The sequence below is a fragment of the Ceratocystis lukuohia genome (assembly GCF_044167205.1).
Source record: "Ceratocystis lukuohia strain C4212 chromosome Unknown Supercontig3_pilon, whole genome shotgun sequence".
NCBI lineage: Eukaryota > Fungi > Ascomycota > Sordariomycetes > Microascales > Ceratocystidaceae > Ceratocystis > Ceratocystis lukuohia.
Window position 1 is genome coordinate 344,887 of NW_027263522.1, and position 21,333 is coordinate 366,219.

Here is a 21,333-nt window from a genome sequence, read left to right on the forward strand (position 1 = left end):
GAGAATGAAACGACAGCTAGCTGAAAACAAGTGGTCAACGAAACTATGCCGACGGGTCAGAAGTTTCATGGAGGAAAGGACTGCCCTGCCCGCATGCAAGCAGAAGAAGGGTGGACTACGACGCGAGTAGGAGGCTCCCTCCCACAAGGCTCGCCAGTTTCGCCTATTCTCTTCATATTGTCCATGACTCCCATATACAGGAAGATTCACCTTCTCTTGGGATATGCAGATGATGGAGCACTGGTAGTCAGTGGTCAATCTTCCCAGGACAACTGCCGGATCATCGAAACACTGATGGAGATGGTGACAGGAGGGACATCACAAAATGGGTTGGACCTCGACCTGGGAAAATCAACACTTCTGCACATCAAGGGCAGGAGGAGGGTCGCTGGAAACCCATCTGTCACGATTGAAGGACTGGGCGAGATCAAACCCACACCGGAAAAGAAATCGATGCGATGGTTGGGGCTCCACATTGACGCCAACCTCTTATTCAACGGGCACATCGAAAAAACGACAGCGAGTATCAACCGTGTGGCTAACAGCCCGAGATATTTGGCTGGGTGCTACAAGGGAGCAGATACAACATGCATGCTGAGCGCAGCTCGAGCGTGTGCGCTGAGCAAGACACTTTTTGCGGCGAACGCATGGAGGGGAACTGAAACGACTAAAACAGCAGCGGAAAAAATCAATGTCGCCATCAAGAACCGCTTGAGGGCAGCCCTGCCTGTGTACCGCACAATACCAAGGGAATGCTTGCACCATGCAGTAGGTTTCCCACAAATCGAACTCCTGTTGGAGGACGAGAAGAGAAGGGAAGCCACACGCTGGCACACAGACATGAACTTGAATATATTTAACGTCTACGGGAATCACAAAGATCAAACGACGCTGCACACAGACATGGCCCCCGTGAAAACGCTCATAGCCCACTCCGATGGCTCGAAAGACGCGAATGGAAACAGGACACATAGCTCTAGGCAAATGGATGGAAGTGGCAGACGCAGAAGCACACGGAGCACATGAGGTTGCGAAGCGGGCCACTACACACGCAGACGCCGAGGAAATCTGGCTCTGTCTAGACAACCAAGGGGTAGTGGACCGTCTACGCAACCAGCAAACACAAGACAGCACATCCCGGGACGTCATTGACAACACGAAACGGATCCTGAGCCTCTGGAAGCGGTAGTGGAAGACGGCATCAACCACACTGCTTCCGTCCAGAACATGCCGTCGTATTGCTGTGGAAAACCAGTAGGTAGACGTTAAATAGTGCAAACAAACAAAAGACGTACATTTCAAGCTGTGAAACAACAGTAGGTAGACGTTAAATAGTACAATATCAATAAAAATGGCAGGCCTTCTTTGAATCTTCGTTCTCACCCTTGTTTTGTATTCACTTGTCGAGGCCTCAACCGGCGACGCCTACATGCGCGCCCCCATTTCTTTTATGCGCCCCTCCTTAGTGTTGGGGCCCAATAGGGCCACGGGTACCTGTGGTTTTAAAATCACACAGGACCCGTGGGACTTGCGTAATCTTTCACTTTCAGCACCATTAATCACCAACACAACGCATAAAATCGCAGCAATAGATGTCTAATTGATCACAGTACTGTACTTGATTATTGTGATGTGTGAGCTGTGCCGAAATTGAAAGATTACGCAAGTCCCACGGGTCCCGTGTGATTTTAGGGCCACGGGTACCCGTGGCCCTATTGGGCCCCAACACTAAGCATAAAAGAAATGGGGGCGCGCATGTAGGCGTCGCCGCCTCAACCCCGACTTCTGCATTATAGCCCTTGCCTTGTTATTTTTTATTTTTACTACTTGAACAGAGAAAACACTGCTGGAACCTTGCTATTGGATGCCCTAGTTTCGACGCTTCACACCACCAGCCTAACAACAACTTTATTGTAAAAATTGGTCCTTAAAGTATATATATTAAGTTAGGTGAAAATTCGTTCACCCCTCTCTCCATTTATCTTCGTCTCCTTCCCACAGATAAGAACCCAGTCTTATCTATTTACCCGAACATTCTCCGGAGCACTCGTGGACGTTTTCTCAACATCCCCCCCCACTTTCCCGGAGCTCCGGAGAAGTGGGTACATCTGGCCATTGTACTTGTGGATCTCGTACTCCGATCATCAATCTGAATTCTGGCATTTTCTGAGGACCAAGCGGTTTTGTCAACCCGTCTGCCGCCATTTTCGCTGTTGGAATATATCCGATCTTAATCCGACCTTCCTTAATCCATTGCTTGATGGCATGGTGCTGTATGTCGATGTGCTTAGTCGCCTTCTTCACACCCAGGGATTTTGCAATTTTAATTGCCGCTTGGTTATCTCCTAGAACTAGGGTCTCGTCTTTCAAACACAATGTCTGACTTTTCCCAGTTCCAGTTTCGAAAATTTCCAGAATCTTATTGAGTATCCGTCGAAGATGGATTCCTTCCTTGGCGCATGGAGTTAGTCCGATATATTCGGCCTCCGTAGTTGATGTTGCGATCGCTGCTTGTTTCTTTGAACTCCAGCTTATCGCTCCCCCAAGCCCAACGAAAATTAATCCGCTGACAGACTTCCGATCATTTGCGTTCGCATAGTCGGCATCGCTGTATCCAACGATATCCATCCCCCCTCGGCGTGCTTCGAAGCAAATAGAGAATTCGGCAGTATCACGCAAATAGCGTAACACCCTCTTTACTCCACCAAGGTGTCTGGGTGTTGGTCTCGCAGATGCCTGTGCAAGGCTTGACACTGCAAATGCTATGTCCGGTCTCGTCATCATGGCTGGGTACATTATCTTTCCCAGGATTGACTGGTAACTCTTCGAGTCCAAGACCTTCTCGTCCTCATGTGCTGGCTCGACGTCCCCCCAATCTCCCACTGGCGTACGGATGGGTGACCTCCGGTGTTCATCGAACCTCGCTTCCTCCACCATCCTCCGGATGTATTGCCTCTGATTTATCCAGAGTCTTCTCTGTGGCCTGTCTCGTGATACTTGTATCCCGATGATCTGAGTTGTCTCACCCAAATCCTTGATGACGAATCTCTTCGAAAATAACTGCTTGAACCATTTTATCGATTTGTCGTCCATCGCTGCTATGGTTATGTCGTCCACATAAAGCAAAACCAGCATCTTTCGTCCTGCATGATACAACAAACACGGCTCTGTGACTATGTTCTCAAATCCCAAAGATTTAAGGTACCCTGTGCAGTCCTCATTCCACTGGTATGCTGCTTGTTTCAACCCATATAGACAGCGATCCAGTTTTGCCACCATTCCCTTGGGACATTCAACATTCGCTGGAAGCTCAATGAAGACTTCCTCTTTTATCTTGGATTGCGCAAACGCATTGCACGCATCCACTTGATGGCATTCCATGTTGTACTGGCATACGGTCGCCAAAAACAATCTCAATGTAGCGCTGCTAGGAGTCGGTGCAAAACTCTCAAAGAAATTCACTCCGTATTCTTGTCGAAAGCCTCTCACCACCAGTCTAGCTTTGTATTTCTCAAGTTTCCCATCAAGGTCATACTTCTTTGTAAACACAAATCGCGTGTCGATCGGGATACACCCCTCTGGTTTAGGGACGAAATGCCAGGTTCTGAAGTCCGTCAACGCCTTCAACTCCTTCTGGATTGCTCCTTTCCATCCCTCACTCTCGGTCGGATGTCGAATCGCATCGTCCAGTGTCATGGAAGGTTCAGACAGCGCTATCATGGCCCTCTGTTGCGTTCCATCCTCTTCGTGTATTCTGATCCTCTGACTTGGCGGTTGATCATCCTTCACCTCAACGTCTTCACTCAGTCTTCTCTTCAGTATTTTCAGATTCAGCGACTCGATTAAGAGATTCAACCTTGCATTGACTGCATCCAGTTGTGTTGTGTCCGTGCCTGTTATAGCCTTTGTTTCCGAAAAGGGCTTCACCGATTGCTCTTCTCTACCCTGATCTTCGACTTGACCTTGAGGCATCTTTATCTCGTCATGTGTCTGATCTCTCTCCGTGAGTTCTTCCTGTCGTGAATCCCTTGGATTAAAAATTCGAGGTTCTTCGGGAGTACTACTACTCTCCGGTCTCTCCACCTCTTTCTCTTCTTTTGGGCTCTTAGGTTTCATCTTTTCATAGAAGTGCACTGATTCGGTAACCCGGACCTTCTTAGCATCAATATCCCACAAAACGTACCGGCCATCAACGTTTTCATCATATCCTAGTAGTAGAGATTCACTCCCCCTAGAACCATGTTTAGACGTTGCCAAGTGTCTAATTACTCGACATCCCCATCTCCTAATATGGTCGGTTCTTGGCTCAATTCCAAAGAAGAGCGTATGTGGGACACCTTGCGTACTCAATGTCCTGTTTGCAATGTACACTGTCGCTTTTGCGGCTTCCACCCAAAATCTGCCACCCAAACTTGTTTCGGATAGCATCGTTCTGACACCATCGTTCACTGTCCTAATCGCTCTTTCTGCGATTCCATTCTGACTTGACGAGTCTGTAAGCGTATAGGTTGGTTCCGTCCCATTAGCCTTTCTCCATACCTCGAAGATTTGCTTCAGTTCCGGCGCATTATCGCTTCTTGTCCTCTTAATAGTTTTACCCATCTTGAGTTCAATCCCTTTTCGCCATTCATCCAGAGCTCTTTGGACTTCACTCTTCTTCTTCAGCGGTAGCACCCATTTGTACCTGGAGAAGCTGTCAACGATTATCGCATACCATCGGTGACCCTTTCTCCCAGGCTCATGCGGTCCAGATACATCCACTGATATGCTGTCAAGAGGTTCCTCTGCAGCCATTGACATTGTCGGACTCCCATGACTCCTTGTCATTTTGCCTTTTGAGCAGTCCTCACACGCAAAATCCTCTGGCCTCGGGGGTGTTTTGTCTGGATTGATCACCCTCAGCCTCTTGTCATCAACATGACCAAATCTTCGATGCAAATCGTCGTATGCAAGCAAACACGTACTCGTGACCGTGTCATCCCTTCTCAATGGAATAACGATTTTCTCTTTTCCATCGTCAATAGTAACTTCCATGTCCTTGAACAGGACTGATTTTCCTTCTTTCATCAAGGCCATAACTGATATCAAATTTTCGGACAATTCTGGCACATATAAAACTTTGGATAAATTGAGCCTTTTATTCCCAACTCGAACGTCTACTGAACCAATCTTGGATGCCCCAATGCGACTCCTATCCGCCAACCTAACTGTCTCCTGTGTTTCCTTTGCGTTTTTCAACACTGTTAGCTCTTTCGTCATATGACACGAGCACCCGGAATCAATTATCCAGTTATGGCGTTTAGGGCACTTACCACATTGGTTCTCCTTGACGGCCGTATTTGCTTTCTGTTGGGAATCGTTTTTCTTCTTGGCCCAACAATCCACTGCCTTATGTCCTCCCTTATTGCAGTTGAAACACTTCAATCCGGACTTGCCGCGTGTGTTCATTTTCTCTTCGGTCTTCTTCAAGTCCGATATTGGCTGCAACAGTTTTAAGGCTTTCTCGGCTGTCAGTCCATCGCGATAGCACTGCTTCGCCACATCCCTATACTCTTTCGGGAGTCCTATCAGGAAAAATTTGAGCGTCGCTTTGTCGTTGACCTCCTGCTTGGTGTTGTATAGTGCAAACTTCGTCTTGTAGTAATACCAATTCTGAATCATGTTCAGATCCTTTCTCAATGTTGTCCGTAGGTATTTTCCCATATCCTCGAACTCCGCATCAACGGTATCCGGAGCACAAATCGTCTCCAACACTTTATAGGCCTCTCGGACTGTACCCTGACTGCCTATCACTTGAAACGATTCACTCAGGCTAAGGCGAAGTATGCGCATAGCCAGCTCCTCGTCTTTCTTTTGGTTCCTACCAGAACCCCCGTTGCTTCTCTCCACACCTTCCATTGGATTCTCATCCAGCAAGTAATGCAGTTCCTCATTCTGCAGTTGAAGCACAAAACTTGCTTCCCACTCCTTCCAATTGTTGTTGTCGAGCTTGATCGCCATTGTCGTGAATTTTCCGCTCGGTTCGTTCCGCTGGATCTGAAGTGTAGTGGAAATGATGTAAAGATAACAAAATATAATATAATAAGCAACCTTGATTTGCTTTCTAAGAACAATCATTGTTCTCCGAAGGTAATTCGATATAGGCTCATAACCTGTAAAAATTGGTCCTTAAAGTATATATATTAAGTTAGGTGAAAATTCGTTCACCCCTCTCTCCATTTATCTTCGTCTCCTTCCCACAGATAAGAACCCAGTCTTATCTATTTACCCGAACATTCTCCGGAGCACTCGTGGACGTTTTCTCAACATTTATCGCCACACGTATCACGTGATGCGTTGCGTCTGCCTTGTTTTGTGTTGTTACTTTCCATCTCGGTCCTTCAATCTTGTCTGCTAAACCCATCGCCGTGCTGCACTTTGGTTCAAAATGGCCCTCACAGAAGAGCAGATCAATATCATTTCAGAAAACCCTCTCAAACATAAGCTTGACAATTTTCGGGAAAAATTACGTGATGACGTCGACAATCCACAGAAGGAAGATATCATAGACCTCCTAGGAGCTCTTTTTGTATCTGAAGCAGCATTCTATCTTCCTTCTCCTGATGGAAACGGTAACATGGTGGGAAAAATATCCTCAATTCTACAGAAAGTTCGAAGGGGTGCAGTTGGACTCGACGAATTTCGTCCTCTTGTCCGCCATCTCGTTGACAAATCTGCTGACACCGACATCTGGGAAGCTGTATTCAACATCACCAACAGCCTCAGCGCCCTCACTCCTCTCCCCTCCAGTGTCGCCCTGAAATCCAAAGAAACACCCTCGAAGCCCAGCTCGAGTCGACTTGCCGATAACGAAACGCGCGTTATTGTCGAAGCAGAGCTTTTCGAAGAGATAAAGAATTGCATCTTCCGCAATGTAGGGGGCTTCTGGGAGAAATTCTTTAACTCTGAGAGCTGGTGCATAAAACAGCAGGAAATGCTCGAGGGGGTGTTGACCGCGCACGATGGAAAAGAATGGACGGCCTTCCCGGAGGTGCCTGACGAAAAGCCGGTCTGGGACTGGCTTCAGTCTCTGGAAGAGCGCTTCTTGGACCACGCGCCATACAAGCTCAACACCACCAGGACCGCCAATCAGTTCCAAGAACGAAAAGGACAGGTGAACCTTTTTTTCCAGAGGCCAGCTGCGGAAGGGAGCGATAAATTTTCCTACAAGGACGTCCTTGTTGTGGGGGAGCTGAAGAGGTCCTACGACACAGGAAGGTTCAAGGCCAATTTCCTCCAGCTGACACGCCATGTTCGGAGTGTCTTCGCTGACCAGCCGACTCGCCGATTTGTCCACGCCTTTTCTCTTTGTGGTTGCAAAATGGAACTTTGGATCTTCGATCGGTCAGGGGCGTACAGCTAGGGTACGTTCGACATCCACAGCAAGCCGAAAATGCTTGCGCGTGCCCTTGTTGGCTATGCTACAATGGATGATGATACGATGGGGCTGGATACGTTCATAGAGCAGCAGGATGGGCATCGCTACGTCACCTTGGATGATGCAAATGGCAAAGAAACAAGGCACCGGCTGGACAGGCTAATGATTCGACAGAAAGCCATTGTGTGTCGCGGGACGACATGCTACGAAACGCAGGACAGCCATGTGGCCAAATTTTCGTGGACATCGGATAAGCGGAAGCTTGAGGTCGAACCACTGAAACAGGCGGAAGCGATGGGTGTCAAGGGCGTGGTCAGGGTTGTGGCACATCGTCGAATCACCACTATCGCAGAGATGCGGGAGGGCCTCCAATTCCCTGCACCCCACCATTTTCAGGCTGAGGACATTCAGTTTGACCATCTACCAACAACTACGAGCATGTCAAGCAAGCGCAAATCTTCAGCTGCTTGCACTTCTGGCAATGCATCTGGGTCAAAGAGGCGGCGGTCTAGCAATAAGAAGCCGAGTCTGTACACACCTGGCGAAGATCTGTGGGAGAACAGGATCTACTCCTGCCTTGTCGTCTCGCCAGTCGGTCGTGCCATCAGCGACTTTAGAACCATCAAGGAATTGCTGGAATCTGGGCGGGATGCGGTCAAAGCGCATCGGTCTCTCTATGTGACTGGTAAGATCTTGCACCGTGACATCTCTCCGAACAACATTATTATCACCAACCCCGAAACAGCCAATGGCTTCAAGGGCATGCTCATCGATCTTGACATGGCCAAAGTACTAGACAGTGAACCGAGCGGGGCACGGCACCGGACTGGCACGATGCAGTTTATAGCGATAGAGGTACTGCGCAAAAAGGATCACACCTACCGCCACGACCTCGAGTCGTTCTTCTATGTCTTGATTTGGATGTGCGCACGCCAAGCATGGAGTAATGGATTCGCTGGTGAAGAGATCCCGCGCAAGGATAGCCGCCTCCGGAAATGGGAGATTGGGACATTCGAAGATATAGCAGATACTAAGCTAGGTCATATGACTGTGAATGGTCTTAATGAGATTATGGAGGAATTTCCAGAGGCGCTGGATGTCGTGAAGCCGGTCTGCCTGAAGATAAGGAAGATCCTTTTTCCTTTTGACAAGGACATGTGGATGAACATTGGAACACCTATTGGAGACCCAGACCAACTTTACAATCCTATAATAGCTGCCTTGGACGAGGCTATCAGCAAGCTCTAGCTAATGTCAAACAATTATTTTACCACATGTGACCTTCTAGGAAGGAAGTCATGATGGTAAACAGCTGGGTAAGTGAATATGTCGCTGTCATCTGGCAGTTGAAGGCGTAAGGCCTCCATCGCCATACTTGTCCAATGCATTCTTATACCACATGTCCTAATCGAGTCCTTCTTTGCCAGCATTTGCACAGATCCCATCATTGCTTTTCATCACTTATCTTGCCCTTCACACAATCTAATAAGATATCGATACTGCAAGACAAGTACCAAGGCAGAACAAGGGTGTAAGGTTAAGTCGTGTGGTGGTGGGTCATGCTTGCCATATATCCGAGTTGGAAACGACTGCTTGAGCTAATGAGTCTAACTACAGCCTACCATGTTTGAAAGCAAAGGCAAAAGGCCACGCATATGTTCCGCCGAGAGGTGTCGTCGCTTGAAACGTAGGCGCGCTGCAGAAAAGATTTCTCCTCAAAGCGACTGCTGGACAAGCGCGGGCGGGCACTCCCGAACGAAGCGTATGGCCTAAATAGCCCTACAAAGACGAAAAAGGAAGGAGCTTCTAAAAATATGTACCCAACTTTGGATAGAGGCACATGCAAATACCGTTTAAATTGTTTGCAGCACCCGCCCGTTTTTGAATTGAACTATGAAATCTCGTAGACAGGTTTCCATAGGACGTAGAAGCGGCAAGTTATATTGCTAGAGTGCTACACTGCAACTCTGGATTCCTGCGCCGAACAGTCTAGGTCCCACTCAAGGTCCCCTTGAGCTCAGCAAGACAGGCCACTCCCTTTTTGATGGGGGAGATTCAAGAAACAGCCCTAGTCACGGCGGGGAACATGTAAGGCCTTCTGAGGATCTCTCGATAGTTCGCTTGCTACTCAATGTCGGCGGAAAAGCACACAACAGCCGCGCCTACAGCAGAACAAACATACTGTGCTCCGCTAGGGCCAGTCTATCCTCTATCCCGAAAGCTGGCAGCAGCCTTCTAGACTAGTTTTTCACACGCGCAGTCGGTTGCTGCAGACCAACAAGGTCAACCAACCTAACGGCTATGCCCTCGGACTACGCTGAGTAGTGAGTCGTTCCGGCTTTCATGCTGGACTCTACAATGTCATGGGGGATACTTGAAATACACGCATTCTTGCAACTGCCAGTTCTGGGACATGACGTCATCAACCTGCTTCTGTCTAGTACTACGAAATAACGATGGGTAGACGTGGAATCATGCAAATGAGCGAAAGCTACTTTGGCATTTTTTTGCAGATATTAATTAAAACGAAGTATTACAACTAGTTTTCAGTAAATGGAGTAAGGCAACCACGGACTTGAACGTCAGGAAAGCTTGCGGATCTTCTGATAAAGCTTCTAAATCCACCAATAGCAGGCCTTCTCAAAACTTTCCTCCTCCAGGAAAATGCGTAACCCTAAGAAACCATAACCCTACAGAATCACACTCAACATCGACAGAGACACCGACACGAATGGACGATGACATCCTGGAGTCCCCGGTGACACCGTCGTTCCAGTCGAAGAACCGGCGACCTCATCCGCACAAAAGGTCTCGAAAGAGACGCCGGTCAAAGCCACCAAGACACGCGAGGGACGGACCACAGAGAAAGAGCGCGACCTCTCTTAAGCTCGTAGAAACATTGCTGCGGAAATGATTCTAGAGATATGGAACTAAGCCATCCTAATGGCCAAAGGGGACGCATCTGTGAAGAAACCGACCAGCCACGTTTCCGCGGAGTTCAGGGCGATGCTCAAGCTTCTTCAGGGAGGCCAGACCACAGGCCACCCTAATGTGAACGCCCAATAAGAGGCGAGAAAGCCCGAACACGTCACCCACCGTAGCTAAAGATAACAGGATCCTGAACCAGAAGAAAGGGACAGAACAGAGAAAGGGTCCCCATAGTACGCAGAAATCGCGTCCCAAGGGACAAAGGGACACACAAAACGGTGTTGCTGAAAAGTAAGACCACCACGAAAACGGCGACCCAGGAAAAGGAGAAGAAGGTCAGGGTCTTCATCCGGGGACCGACGGTACTGCCGAGAAAGAAGTGGCGAAAGCTGTAGGAAGCAAACCCACCGAGATACAGATAAGAAAAGTGACCTCGGGCTGGGCTTTCCACCTTCCCAAGAACGCAGCCACAGCCACGAAGCTTGACCAGATCAGGGAGGCTTGTGGAGCGAAAGCGTGTGAAATAGAGAAGAATTGGACACACGCCCGCATCACTGGCCTGCCTGGCCGACTTCTACGTTCTGAGCGACAGCGGCCCCGTGACCTAGAAGAAAGAAGAGTGGTTCGTGAAACAAATCGATCGAGAAACAGACTGGCGGCCACGTCGGGTCCATAAAGTGGCAGCTGGAAATGGACAAGTTTAAGGACGCCACGCTCCGGGTCGCTCCCGAGCTTCCAGAGGGTCAGCTGCTACCCAAAACGTTGACCTTTGACGGAAGCGCCAACAGCGCCACAGTCAAGAGGTGTCGGACCTCGCCCACGCCACTCGGCGATGCTGGAAGGCACACCCCACGGTGGCGTACAAAGAAAACCCGCGATGCAGGCTGTGTGGCTGCACAGAACACACCGAGGGGGGCCACAAAGGGGCCTACGCGAAGTGCGTCGCCTGCAAGACACCCGTTCATTCCGCAGGGAAGCCGGTGTGTAGGCGGGGAGGCTGCCGGCGCGGAAAAACGCAGGATCCTGTGGAGACTGCATCAGGCGGTCCGGAAAACCCGGCACTGAAGAGGACGAGAATCTCCATGGGGGAACAAGACGCTTTTAGACTTGAGAACACCAGAGATCGCCCCTGTAAATGCTAGGGAGTCTAATCATACAGAGCGTCAACGTGGGAAGAGGAGGCCCCAACAAGACCAGGCTCTACTGGAAGCTGCGAAGCGGAACGTAGAGGTCCCCTTTGTGCAAGAGCCCTGGATCGGACCGTGTGAGGACCGAACGAAGGAACATCCAGAATTCGCCCAGCACAGCCCGAGAGAAGGATGGCTGAGCCGGCTCTGGAGCATCGCCTATGTAGGAAGGGATACAGAGGTACTGGACACCCAGACCAATGCAAGACAAGGTGGCTGGAACTACTATGCTCATTGAGACACACTTTGTAACTGGAACATACAATTGTGCTACTGGGAGTGACACGAAATGCCGTGGGACAAGCAGCAGCCAGTGGCACTTGCACTACAGATACAGCAATATATTCGACACATACAAGTCAAGCCCTTGGCGCAAGCCCGGCTGTGCAAAGCCAAAGCAAGACGGGGCCTACGAATGATGCAAAGCCCCCGATATCAACTGCCGCCTATATCCATAACTGCCCGTTATTCTATTTTTCCTTCAGCATCCCAAAGAGATCCAGATAGCTCCTGCTTGGACTTATTTTTATGTTTTGAGAAGCTCTTGATGGGCTGTAGTATACCCTTGATTAGTCATCCGCCAAAATTGGACTGGGTTTAGTGGAAAGTAAACAACAGCATCAAAATGCTCAATATCTGACAGTCGTAAGTTCAAAGAAAATGCCCAACGCTGCTCTCAAGTGCCAGAAAAACAGCCAACACAGAAACCTCGTCAGGAGCAGATTCTCGTGACAGGCCCAACCCCAGAGCTTCAGGTCAATTCATCATTTAGCACACACACCAAATCACGCCACTTCTAGGAACGCTAGCACCCGTTTCTTCTCCATCCCATTATAATTAATGGCTGACCACCCCGACCGAGTGCCTCCACCGGGCACCACACGCACTCGAGCTGTAGGTACCTCGGGGATCCGCAGAAACCTATTTACGGGCTCTGTAGCGCGGCGTCCAACCTCTTCATCAAACGAGTCATCTGCAAGTGCCGCCTCGGCAAACGACGAGAATACGCGGCTCGCTCCAGCATTGGGCAGTGTCAGCAATGGCAATGGAAATGGCAATGGAAATGGCGCGAATATGACGCGCTATTCAAACGCCATTGCCTCTACTCCTACCTCGGGCCCAGCCACTGTCGGGATTTCCCAGTTTGGGAACGTTCTTGAACCAGTACAGTCTGGACAGCTGGTTGTGCGTGATAAAAACGGCGAGGTACACATCCCAGACACGTCTGTGGACGATGAAGCCGACCTGGCGCTTCAAGAAAGAGCTGATAAGGAGAGTAAGTCGAAATTCTCATATTAACCGCTGGATAGTGCATAAAGCAGCATGTTATGCATGCATAAGACGTGAAAATCAACAGGACGAAAAAGCGCGCTTTGAGCTAACCACAACACACTGCCCCTCCATTTAGAAGACAGACAGAGACTTCGGGAAGCTGTAAAACATCATCAGATGACGAGGTCAATAGGAACTGCTCAGCCAGATGGTAAGCGCTCTTTCTCCACTACACTGCCGTACTTCTTGATTACTGCTAATACCAGTCCCAATTCAAGATGAGCTTCTGGCCGAGGTCAAAGCCAGCCTGCGAAATCGAGTTGCTGCGTTGGAAGATGATGAGTGGATGTTTGTCTCGACCAAGAACATTCACAGATGAGAGGAATACTATGTCACACCCCTGTAATCATGATTAATTCAACCGCTGCATTTGACTCATTCGCTTGATAATGGTATCCTATCTCATGCTCAACTACCTTTTGTATGGGCCTCAATCCAAGCCTTCGGGCACTGGAGCCTCAATCTTGTCTTTCAATGGAATGCCCATCTTCTTCTGGGCTCCCCCAGTGGGCGGCGCACCGCCAAAGAGGCTACCCATCATGTCCATCAACGGGTTGTGTTGCCTCGGCCTCTGAATCTTAAAGTACATCTCGGCAATGCCATTCAACGCTTCATCCCACATGTCTGCAGCATCAGCAACCAGGTTCTTATACTGTGCCATGAGCCCCTTGTACATTTCTGCGTTTCCAGTCTGCACCACGGCCAGCAGCAAGCCCAGGAAATTCAACAGCGGCAATGACGGGAAGATAGGAACAGAGAAACCCCCGCCATTGCTACCCCTCGCCTCGGTATGTTCAACTGCCAGCGCTGGGTTATCGGCCGACAGTGCTGTGGTGAAAACACGCAGAGCAGTGTGAGCGCCACGCACATTGGCTACAAGCAGATACGGCAGAACGGCACGGCTAGCATAGACGGCGGCATCATGCGGACTGCCGCTTTCCTTGTACCAGGTGTATTCTAGGCGGCCGAAGATTTCGGGCGATTCCTTGGTGCCGAGCACAAGGTGGCGCTCGGCTTCGTAGGCAACGTGTTCATCGGCATAGAGAGAACCAACGACGTGGTGGAGCTCAGGGTCACCAGCAGGGAATTCGCCAAACTTTGCGGACCATCTATAGGAAAACAGCCAGACATTAGTACTTTACCTAGGAATATCAGAATTGCATGACTTGTGCAGCAAAGCACAAGATAGGACAGGACAGCATTTCGGTTGCAGAGGAAAGCTCGAAAGAAACAAAGAAAACCCAACTTACCCTAGTATTTCGCCGATATACTTCTTTCTCGTTGGCTCTTCGCTGTCAAACAGACGCAGACACCCCAGGACCTTGGTTCTAGAGTTAGGATCAGGCTTCAGCTTCGCCTGCACAAACACATCCACCATCATCAGGCACAAGTCGCCACCACTGCCACCCTGGCCGGCTTTGAGCAGCGCCTGCGACACACGGAACAGCAGGTCTATCGCAGCCTCCCAGTTCTGAGCTTTGATATGGCGCGCAGCAACGACGCGGGCTTGTTGCTGAGCTTCATAGTATTGGCCTTCGGCGATGCGCGCTTCGAGGCGGGTGATGATCTTGTCAATGCGGCCACTCATAGCTGGTGCGGGGAGCGTACTTGAGCTCTTTTTTAAAAAGAGGTTTTCTTTGCACTGGGAAAGAGAGAAAATCCGGGAGTTTAAAAGCGATCTGGGGGCAGAGTTTCGTGATCAGTGTTGCTATCTTTTGTAGGTTCCTGAGGGTAGGATGCTTGGCTAATCTGATAGTAGAGGGACCAGCTCTGCCTAGGCTTTTGATCGTGGGGCGGAGTAACTATGGCTAATTAAGCTCAAAAATTGTAACCCTGCTTCGCTAACCCTAGGACACTTCTTTTTGCCAAGACTTGATTCTTGTCTTGTGACGCATCTACTACATGTGAAATATTTATGAATGGAATGGATGCGAGGCGGGTTTATTTTTGCTAATACATCGATTGTCATATAGATGGTAGTACAAGTACTGCTGCCCTTGATGCAAGATAGTCTATCGAGGTAGGATACAGAACAAAAAGGAGTAGCAAAAGAGAAATGTGTGACTATAGGGCTCGACAAAGAGAGACCCCCAATGCAGGGAGGAGGAAGCTAATGTTAGTACAAGAGAGGTAGGGGGAATATGAAGCGGGATAGCAAAAAATACAAGATGACTGAGGCGCGGAGGGCGCGTGCTAGGACGGGCATCACTTTTGTGCAATGGAACTCCCCATAGATAGAACCATCATTTGCTTTCTTATGATGACGAAGAGGCCCTTAAACGCGCAATTAGACGTTCACGAATTAGTGTGCCAGCTACTTCCGAGCCATGCTGCAGGAGCAAGGCACCGAAGATGGCCTGAAGAGCACTGTTTAGCACTACATGCTGACCAGAAGCAGGAAGGTTCTCGGGCTAAACGCAAGTAGAATATGTTAGTGGAGCGGACTCTTTGCAGGTGCAATGGCTTTGCTTGCACCATGAAGTTGTGTGTAAAAAACGCACCATACGCGGCTTCCACCGTAGCACCTTGAGCAGGCCAACGTCTAAACCAACGCGTTCCATATTTTCTATGGATGCAATGTCCTTTGGATGCTCAAAAGTGAGATTATCCAGACTGGCTACTAGAGTGTTGGTAAACGGCTCGCGACCGTACTCATCAGGCCCGGTCTCAGAAACTTTGGGTGCTGAGGTAGCGATCGTCTTAGCACACTCATGAATGATGGCCATGCGTCCTGCCGGTACATAATTGTTAATAATGAGGCTTTCACGTAGTTCTTGGCCACTGGCTATTGAACTCTTTCTTTCTCGTTTGTTGTAAGCTGCACATACCAACATATGCTAACCGGTCGTTCATGCCTCGTCTTCCCTGGTCGAAACTCTTGTGCGTCACTGCTAACCACTTGATTTCATCTGGGAGTAGCTGCGAACCGTCACGACCCAGCAGCCGGTTGTACATGAGATCTAGGGTCTCGGGGTCATTGTTGACCACCCATTGCGAGCGGCTGGGCACTTTTGTAATATGCGGTGAGAATGGGGCCTTCATTCCTTCTGGGGTGTAGGACCAGCGCGGCCGGTGGTTCAGACTATCGCTGCTGGCCTCGTCATGGCAAACAGCAGTAGTCGAGAGTGAACGGCGAGCCGAAGCGCCAATTGCAGTGCGCTGCAGTCCAGCACAGGCTGCGCGTCGGGTAAATAGTCCGACAACTGTTCGCGAAGCCATGTTGTTAAGGTGCGGAGTGGTATTGTATAAGAGAGGAAGACGAAGACAATTGAAGGTGGGGTGTCGCCGTGAAGTAACAAGAGACGGATCGATGCGGCACTGGCAGTTGCGTAGCGAAAAGTTGTGCTATGAAGATAAAATAGCGTATTGCAACCTCGCAGGAAGCGAGTGGAAGTCGGGGTCGGGGTCGGTCGGCGGCCTTAGGACAAGAGCTTTCACACTGTGCGTCGGACCTGCATCTCATGACTGAAGCAAAAGATCACGAAACAACTTTTCGACCATCCACGCTAGTCACGTGAGACCATCCACGAACAGTGGGGTTGTTGGCTGTATAGGGTTAATACAGGCCCGTGGTACTAGGGTTGAAGGCTACAGCTTAGTACCCGCCTTTGAGCTGTTATTTAGACATTACTAAAAGAGGTTGAGCTTCAAGCTTAACGCATCCTTTGCTTGCCTACTGACCATACAATCATCGGATTACTAGCCACCTAGTTATACTTCATACTGCCCTGATAAGAATCGCATTTCCTTCGAGTTTCTAGGAATCCCCTTCCATTGCCGACTCCCAGTCTCATTGCCGTTACGATGGATGCGACGCCAAGAACCGCTGAGCGCAAAGTTGCATCTCTGCTCGTCGACAAGCTTGCATCTGTGCTACCCAAAGGCTCTAAATTTGGCGTGTATCACGTCTCGACACCGCCCACACTAAGAGATCCTCTATATTCCCCACCGCCCAACCAGAAACCGGATAGGACGTACTGCGAGTCACACTTTCTTGCCATATCTATCGACGTCACAAGCAGTGACGGCTCCGTCAAGCCAGTTCTAGTTCTGGCGTTAGAGGCTTTTCTCTATACAACCAAATACACAACCACGCTCTTTGTTTCTAAAGCTGACTCCACGGGCTATTTGCATTTGCTTGGGCTCCCAGCAGGATCAACTTCACCAATCCGCAGTATCAGTACAGCATTCATCGAGTACTTGATCGAAGAGAGGCGGCGCAAAAATGTGCAGTTTGTTGTTAGCTTATTTGCACGCGCCCAGGACCAATACTTGTTTCCCGGAAGCGTCGAAAATAAAAAGAAGCATGTCCTCGACGACAAGGGATTAGTGAAGTGGTGGTGTCGAGTAATTAACCCCATTATTGAAGCACCGCCGCTTGCTGCTAAGGGGGAAGCCTGGAAAAGCATCAAGGCATACTTGGTAGTCCCTGGCCTTGACGCCTATGAAACTCGCGCTCTGGTGCCACGTACGGCTGCAGCAGCACAGAACTGGTCGTTCACCCACCCACTCGGCATATTGAGCCAGATGAGAACAAAGCCCGGCACAGAGCTGCCACCGCGCTGCCTCATCCCAATGTATCCCGATGACCCAAAGTCGCGCTTTCGGGTCGAGCTTGACGAGGAAGCTGCGAAGGGCGCCCAGTACAAAAAGAAGGGGCTCTGGAAAAGTGTCCACACTATTGACCAATTCTGGGAGATGATGGCCTTCAGACAAGAGTGTTCTAGCGGACGCATGACAGGATTTCTATGGGTTGTTTTCGACACCCCGCAAAGCCGTACAGATGAGGCCGACTCAGAGAAGGTGTCGCCGCAGTCGGTGTTGAGTCTTAAGTCAAAAACGCAGAAACAGAAGGCCAAGAAGAAGAAAAAGCTCACGGGGATTATTCCACTGCGCGAGCCACATATCAAAACTCACCGCAAGAATAATCTCCTTAAGAAACACGCTTTGACAGCATACTACACATGGCCCCTAACTAGCCGTGGCGATGTTATTGTCGACGATGCCGATTACAAGCAAATCTACGAGCTTCTTCTACGCCTAGACTTTGCCAAGGTCGACATAGCGGTGAGTAGTTCGCATCGGTGGATTCGCGAAGTCGGAGGAGGGAAGACCTGGGGTGCTTTGGTAGAGGGTACAGCTGAGACACCAGTCGCGATGGCCCAAGCTGCTGAGCCAAACGGGCTGGTGGTCAATAAGATGGTAGTCAATAATCTCTCGGGCTTGGTCAAGCGCAAGAGGCAGGTCTCAGGGTGCGAAACGACTCCGCCAGTGGCCAATGTGCTAAGTGCAGAATTGGTGCGGAAGAAGCAGAAGAATTAGAGCCGAGCGTAGCTTAGAATGCAGCCGAGTACAGCGGTCGAGTATGCAACTAGGTGTTGGGGGGGTAATATGGTAGGGTTAAGATGGATCTAGAAGAAGTCGGAGATCCCGAGAGTGAATCGTTTTGCCTAAATGTTACCTTGATTTCATTTGTTCCAATTTAGATCTTGGTAAATGCAAAGCAGCCATCATCCCATCCCGCTATCCTTTCTCGAGGCGAGCCGCGGACACATTAATCGATGGCTTCGGCCGCTATTGAGGTAGCTAGCTATCTGGACTTGGTCCAGAGCCGCTCGGCTGCCATAGCTGCCTGTTTGTTGGATGTAAGTCACAATGGCATATGGCACGGGAGGTAGACAAAGATAATATAGCATGATCATGCGAAAAGACGCCTGGTGTCAATCTCGGGCAAGGAATGAATGACATGCCAACAACGTAAAAAGTTGCAACGTGCTACCCAGATTTGGCAAAAATACGAGCTTTTCTAGCCGAGCTACGGAGCAATGATGAAGGAATAGGGCAAAAAACCAAGGCAGGATTCTAACCGTCAAATTGAAGGTCGCCGTTAAAGCATAGGACAGCAAGTCGACGAAGTGCCTCCTACACTTCTTCCAATGCTCGTGCCCCCCCCCCCCCACGCTTATCTGATCTGATTTAGCAGGGCCCGGTTTTATCTGATCAAGCTAAAGGGCAGTTGCTGAGAAACGCGTTTGAATTTGGGGATGTTCTTTCCTCTTTTATTTTTACATTGGTCTTTTTTTATCAACACTCGAGTCTCTCCGCCCCCACATTCTGCTTCTATGGACTTGACTCGGGCAGGTCATTAGTGGGTCGGTGATAGAGGAAAGAGGAAATAAACGAAAGAAGAGAGGAGAAAAAGAAAAGTTTGACATGAGAAAAGCCTGGGCGTCAGCTGGATGGTGGATTGAAAGGGAAAGAGCAGGGGTGACTCTGATATCTTATCAATCAGTGCCCTGATAATCAAAATCAGCTGTTATTAGTTGATCTTGGATCAAAGACCCCACTTTTGGGATCTAAACGCTCACTAGTCCTAAAACATGTTGGACAGCAATCTGATAACTCATGCCTAAAAAGGGAAACAAAAGAACTATATAAGTCGAGTAAATATTGGTGCAAATCAAGCTAAGTTAAGCTGCACGGGCTTAAAGTTGAAGGGTCTGCAGAGTTTTCACTTTGTTACTAAATTCGGCTTCAAGAAGACAAAAGTTACGGAGGAAGAAGAAAATCAAGCAACATGCAGCATAGAGTTGGATCGGCGATTGAAAAAAGCTTTGGCAAATGTGAAACAGCAGAGAAGTGGTATAAATATTTAGGGTCTAATAGTAGTAGTAGGAGTAGTAGTGTGGTATAGTATTATGTGGTATCGGGGTATAGGAAAGAGAGCAATAGTAGATGTAGCAAGACGCAGAGGGCTTGCAGCTGCAGCGCGCTTATTACGCGGTAGACTGCAGCACACCAGCGTGTTGCCTTGCAGCCTGTGATAGCGCAGCATCACCGCTGAGTAGACTCTGGTCCTTCTTCTTAGCTGCCCACTTTCGAAGGCCAGGAATCTTTCCAAGGAAATTGATGGTCTGCTTGCCTAGAGGCATGGAGCCAGTGCGCTCCTCGTACATGAGAAAAACGATAGCAACAATCAGAGCAGCCCAGTAGAGATTGTATGAAATAACGCTGCCGTAGGTGGCACTGTTTTGCCAGCCCAGGAGAGCGTTGAAGATGTCCCAACCGTGGTCAGTGTTGGGGCTGCAGCAGTTGACATGCCATACTGAGGTGTTTATGTTGTAAGAGCCAGGGCCCGAGCCAGTTTCAGCAACATCGCCTCCAACACGGCGGGCAAATTCGTACATCTCGAAACTCCACACAGCACGGGAGAACATGCCAGCACCAATGAGGTACAGCACGCAGGTAGAGGCAATAAGGAAGATCTGGATGGACATCGCGTTGCCTCCACGGTACATGAAGTAGCCAATCAGCATACCAGATATGCAGCCAGTAATGACAGGCAGCGGGAACGACTTGGCGGGTAGAGAAAGAGACACTCCGCCAACGAAGACCACACCCTCGAGACCCTCACGAAGAACAGTAATGAGAGGCAGCAGGAGCATAGAGTTGCGGCGACCCCATTCACCAAGCCACTTGAACCACCCCTGGTTGGCAGTGGCAGGAGACATGCTCTCTGCGATCTTGAGCTTCCACTTCTCCTGCATCTTGTTGATGCGCAGGAGAGCTAGACCCATGATGGAGACAATGATGGAGGCAATAAGCAGGAACACACCCTCCCATAGATCCTCGGACTTGGCCCAAAGGTCCTTGCCCACACCGTAGAAGACGCCGATGAAGATGGCGCCGATAGCGAGGGCAATGCCCAGGCCAATAGCAGCGCCCATCCAGACCTGTTTAACAAGGCGCTTGTAGAGAACCATGTCTTGCCCAGGCTGACCCAAACATTGCTTGAGGAAGGAAAGCAAAACCGACATCACGATGGCAGCCTCAAGGGCTTCACGGAATACGATAAAGAAGATCTGCACGGCGAAGATCATGGCCGGCGATTTCGATGTGGAGAACAAACAGAAAAGAAATAGAGGGTGAAAGAGACGGACAAGCGTAGATCGAACTAGATCAAACGCAAAGATTAAGGAAAGACTAGAAGGAAAGGGAAGGAGTGAATGATGGGGGAAAGAAAGAGTAGATGGCAAAAGAGTGAAGCGGGGGAGATGCGATCTGATAAGAGAAATTGGCAAACAGGCCTTTGATCTTTTCTGATGGGTAGCAGCTCTTATCAATCCCCTACATCAGACAGCGAGACAAACATAGACGGCGAAAACAAGAAGGTGGGAGCAAACATGGAAGAAGACGAAAAGAAAAGGAACGAAAAAAGCGCTCGGAAAGAGCACGGAATTGGACCGGCTAAGCAAAGGGAAAGCAAAAAAAGTAAATGCGAAAAGAAGCGTCAACAGCTAACAATACAAAGCCACCCAATGCAGGCCCCAAGATTAGTCCCAGCTTCGCTGCCATGTGGCGGGCCCAAAGCGAGTCCCAGCTTTGTCGCGAAGGATAGGTCATCACCACCCTCGGGCTTGAATTTGGCACTTGCGCCTAGCACGGCTCTGCCGACACGGCTAATTACCA

At 49.5% G+C, this 21,333-nt stretch overlaps 9 protein-coding genes across 9 annotated transcripts; 5 read left to right on the forward strand and 4 right to left on the reverse strand.

The window, feature by feature from the left end:
* Nucleotides 1–45: 45 nt before the first annotated feature.
* HOO65_030096 (reverse transcriptase) lies at nucleotides 46–1,189 on the forward strand (the record flags this gene model as incomplete). Its single annotated transcript, XM_071002270.1, has 2 exons — nucleotides 46–768; nucleotides 929–1,189. 2 exons carry the CDS (start codon nucleotides 46–48, stop codon nucleotides 1,187–1,189), a joined length of 984 nt encoding a protein of 327 aa, XP_070859775.1.
* Nucleotides 1,190–2,061: 872 nt separating this feature from the next.
* HOO65_030097 (Retrovirus-related Pol polyprotein from transposon TNT 1-94) lies at nucleotides 2,062–6,000 on the reverse strand (the record flags this gene model as incomplete). The annotated part of the gene is made up of 5 exons (XM_071001795.1): nucleotides 2,062–3,095; nucleotides 3,162–4,231; nucleotides 4,347–4,432; nucleotides 4,540–5,078; nucleotides 5,313–6,000. 5 exons carry the CDS (start codon nucleotides 5,998–6,000, stop codon nucleotides 2,062–2,064), a joined length of 3,417 nt encoding a protein of 1,138 aa, XP_070859776.1.
* Nucleotides 6,001–6,427: 427 nt separating this feature from the next.
* Nucleotides 6,428–7,402, forward strand: HOO65_030098 (serine/threonine-protein kinase Sgk2; the record flags this gene model as incomplete). The annotated part of the gene is made up of 1 exon (XM_071000314.1): nucleotides 6,428–7,402. One exon carries the CDS (start codon nucleotides 6,428–6,430, stop codon nucleotides 7,400–7,402), a length of 975 nt encoding a protein of 324 aa, XP_070859777.1.
* A 30-nt stretch (nucleotides 7,403–7,432) lies between these two features.
* Nucleotides 7,433–8,665, forward strand: HOO65_030099 (serine/threonine-protein kinase Sgk2; the record flags this gene model as incomplete). The annotated part of the gene is made up of 1 exon (XM_071000315.1): nucleotides 7,433–8,665. One exon carries the CDS (start codon nucleotides 7,433–7,435, stop codon nucleotides 8,663–8,665), a length of 1,233 nt encoding a protein of 410 aa, XP_070859778.1.
* A 3,707-nt stretch (nucleotides 8,666–12,372) lies between these two features.
* Nucleotides 12,373–13,183, forward strand: HOO65_030100 (upf0220 domain protein; the record flags this gene model as incomplete). Its single annotated transcript, XM_071002362.1, has 4 exons — nucleotides 12,373–12,430; nucleotides 12,473–12,808; nucleotides 12,998–13,015; nucleotides 13,071–13,183. 4 exons carry the CDS (start codon nucleotides 12,373–12,375, stop codon nucleotides 13,181–13,183), a joined length of 525 nt encoding a protein of 174 aa, XP_070859779.1.
* Nucleotides 13,184–13,294: 111 nt separating this feature from the next.
* HOO65_030101 (Golgi to ER traffic protein 4) lies at nucleotides 13,295–14,452 on the reverse strand (the record flags this gene model as incomplete). The annotated part of the gene is made up of 2 exons (XM_071002260.1): nucleotides 13,295–13,973; nucleotides 14,115–14,452. The coding sequence occupies 2 exons, from the start codon at nucleotides 14,450–14,452 to the stop codon at nucleotides 13,295–13,297; spliced, it is 1,017 nt and encodes a 338-aa protein (XP_070859780.1).
* A 667-nt stretch (nucleotides 14,453–15,119) lies between these two features.
* Nucleotides 15,120–16,083, reverse strand: HOO65_030102 (mitochondrial 54S ribosomal protein mL57; the record flags this gene model as incomplete). The annotated part of the gene is made up of 3 exons (XM_071002318.1): nucleotides 15,120–15,275; nucleotides 15,366–15,595; nucleotides 15,693–16,083. 3 exons carry the CDS (start codon nucleotides 16,081–16,083, stop codon nucleotides 15,120–15,122), a joined length of 777 nt encoding a protein of 258 aa, XP_070859781.1.
* Nucleotides 16,084–16,668: 585 nt separating this feature from the next.
* Nucleotides 16,669–18,186, forward strand: HOO65_030103 (H3 K56 histone acetylation protein KAT11; the record flags this gene model as incomplete). The annotated part of the gene is made up of 1 exon (XM_071000316.1): nucleotides 16,669–18,186. The coding sequence occupies one exon, from the start codon at nucleotides 16,669–16,671 to the stop codon at nucleotides 18,184–18,186; it is 1,518 nt and encodes a 505-aa protein (XP_070859782.1).
* Nucleotides 18,187–19,640: 1,454 nt separating this feature from the next.
* Nucleotides 19,641–20,744, reverse strand: HOO65_030104 (high-affinity iron permease-like protein; the record flags this gene model as incomplete). Its single annotated transcript, XM_071000317.1, has 1 exon — nucleotides 19,641–20,744. The coding sequence occupies one exon, from the start codon at nucleotides 20,742–20,744 to the stop codon at nucleotides 19,641–19,643; it is 1,104 nt and encodes a 367-aa protein (XP_070859783.1).
* Nucleotides 20,745–21,333: the final 589 nt, after the last annotated feature.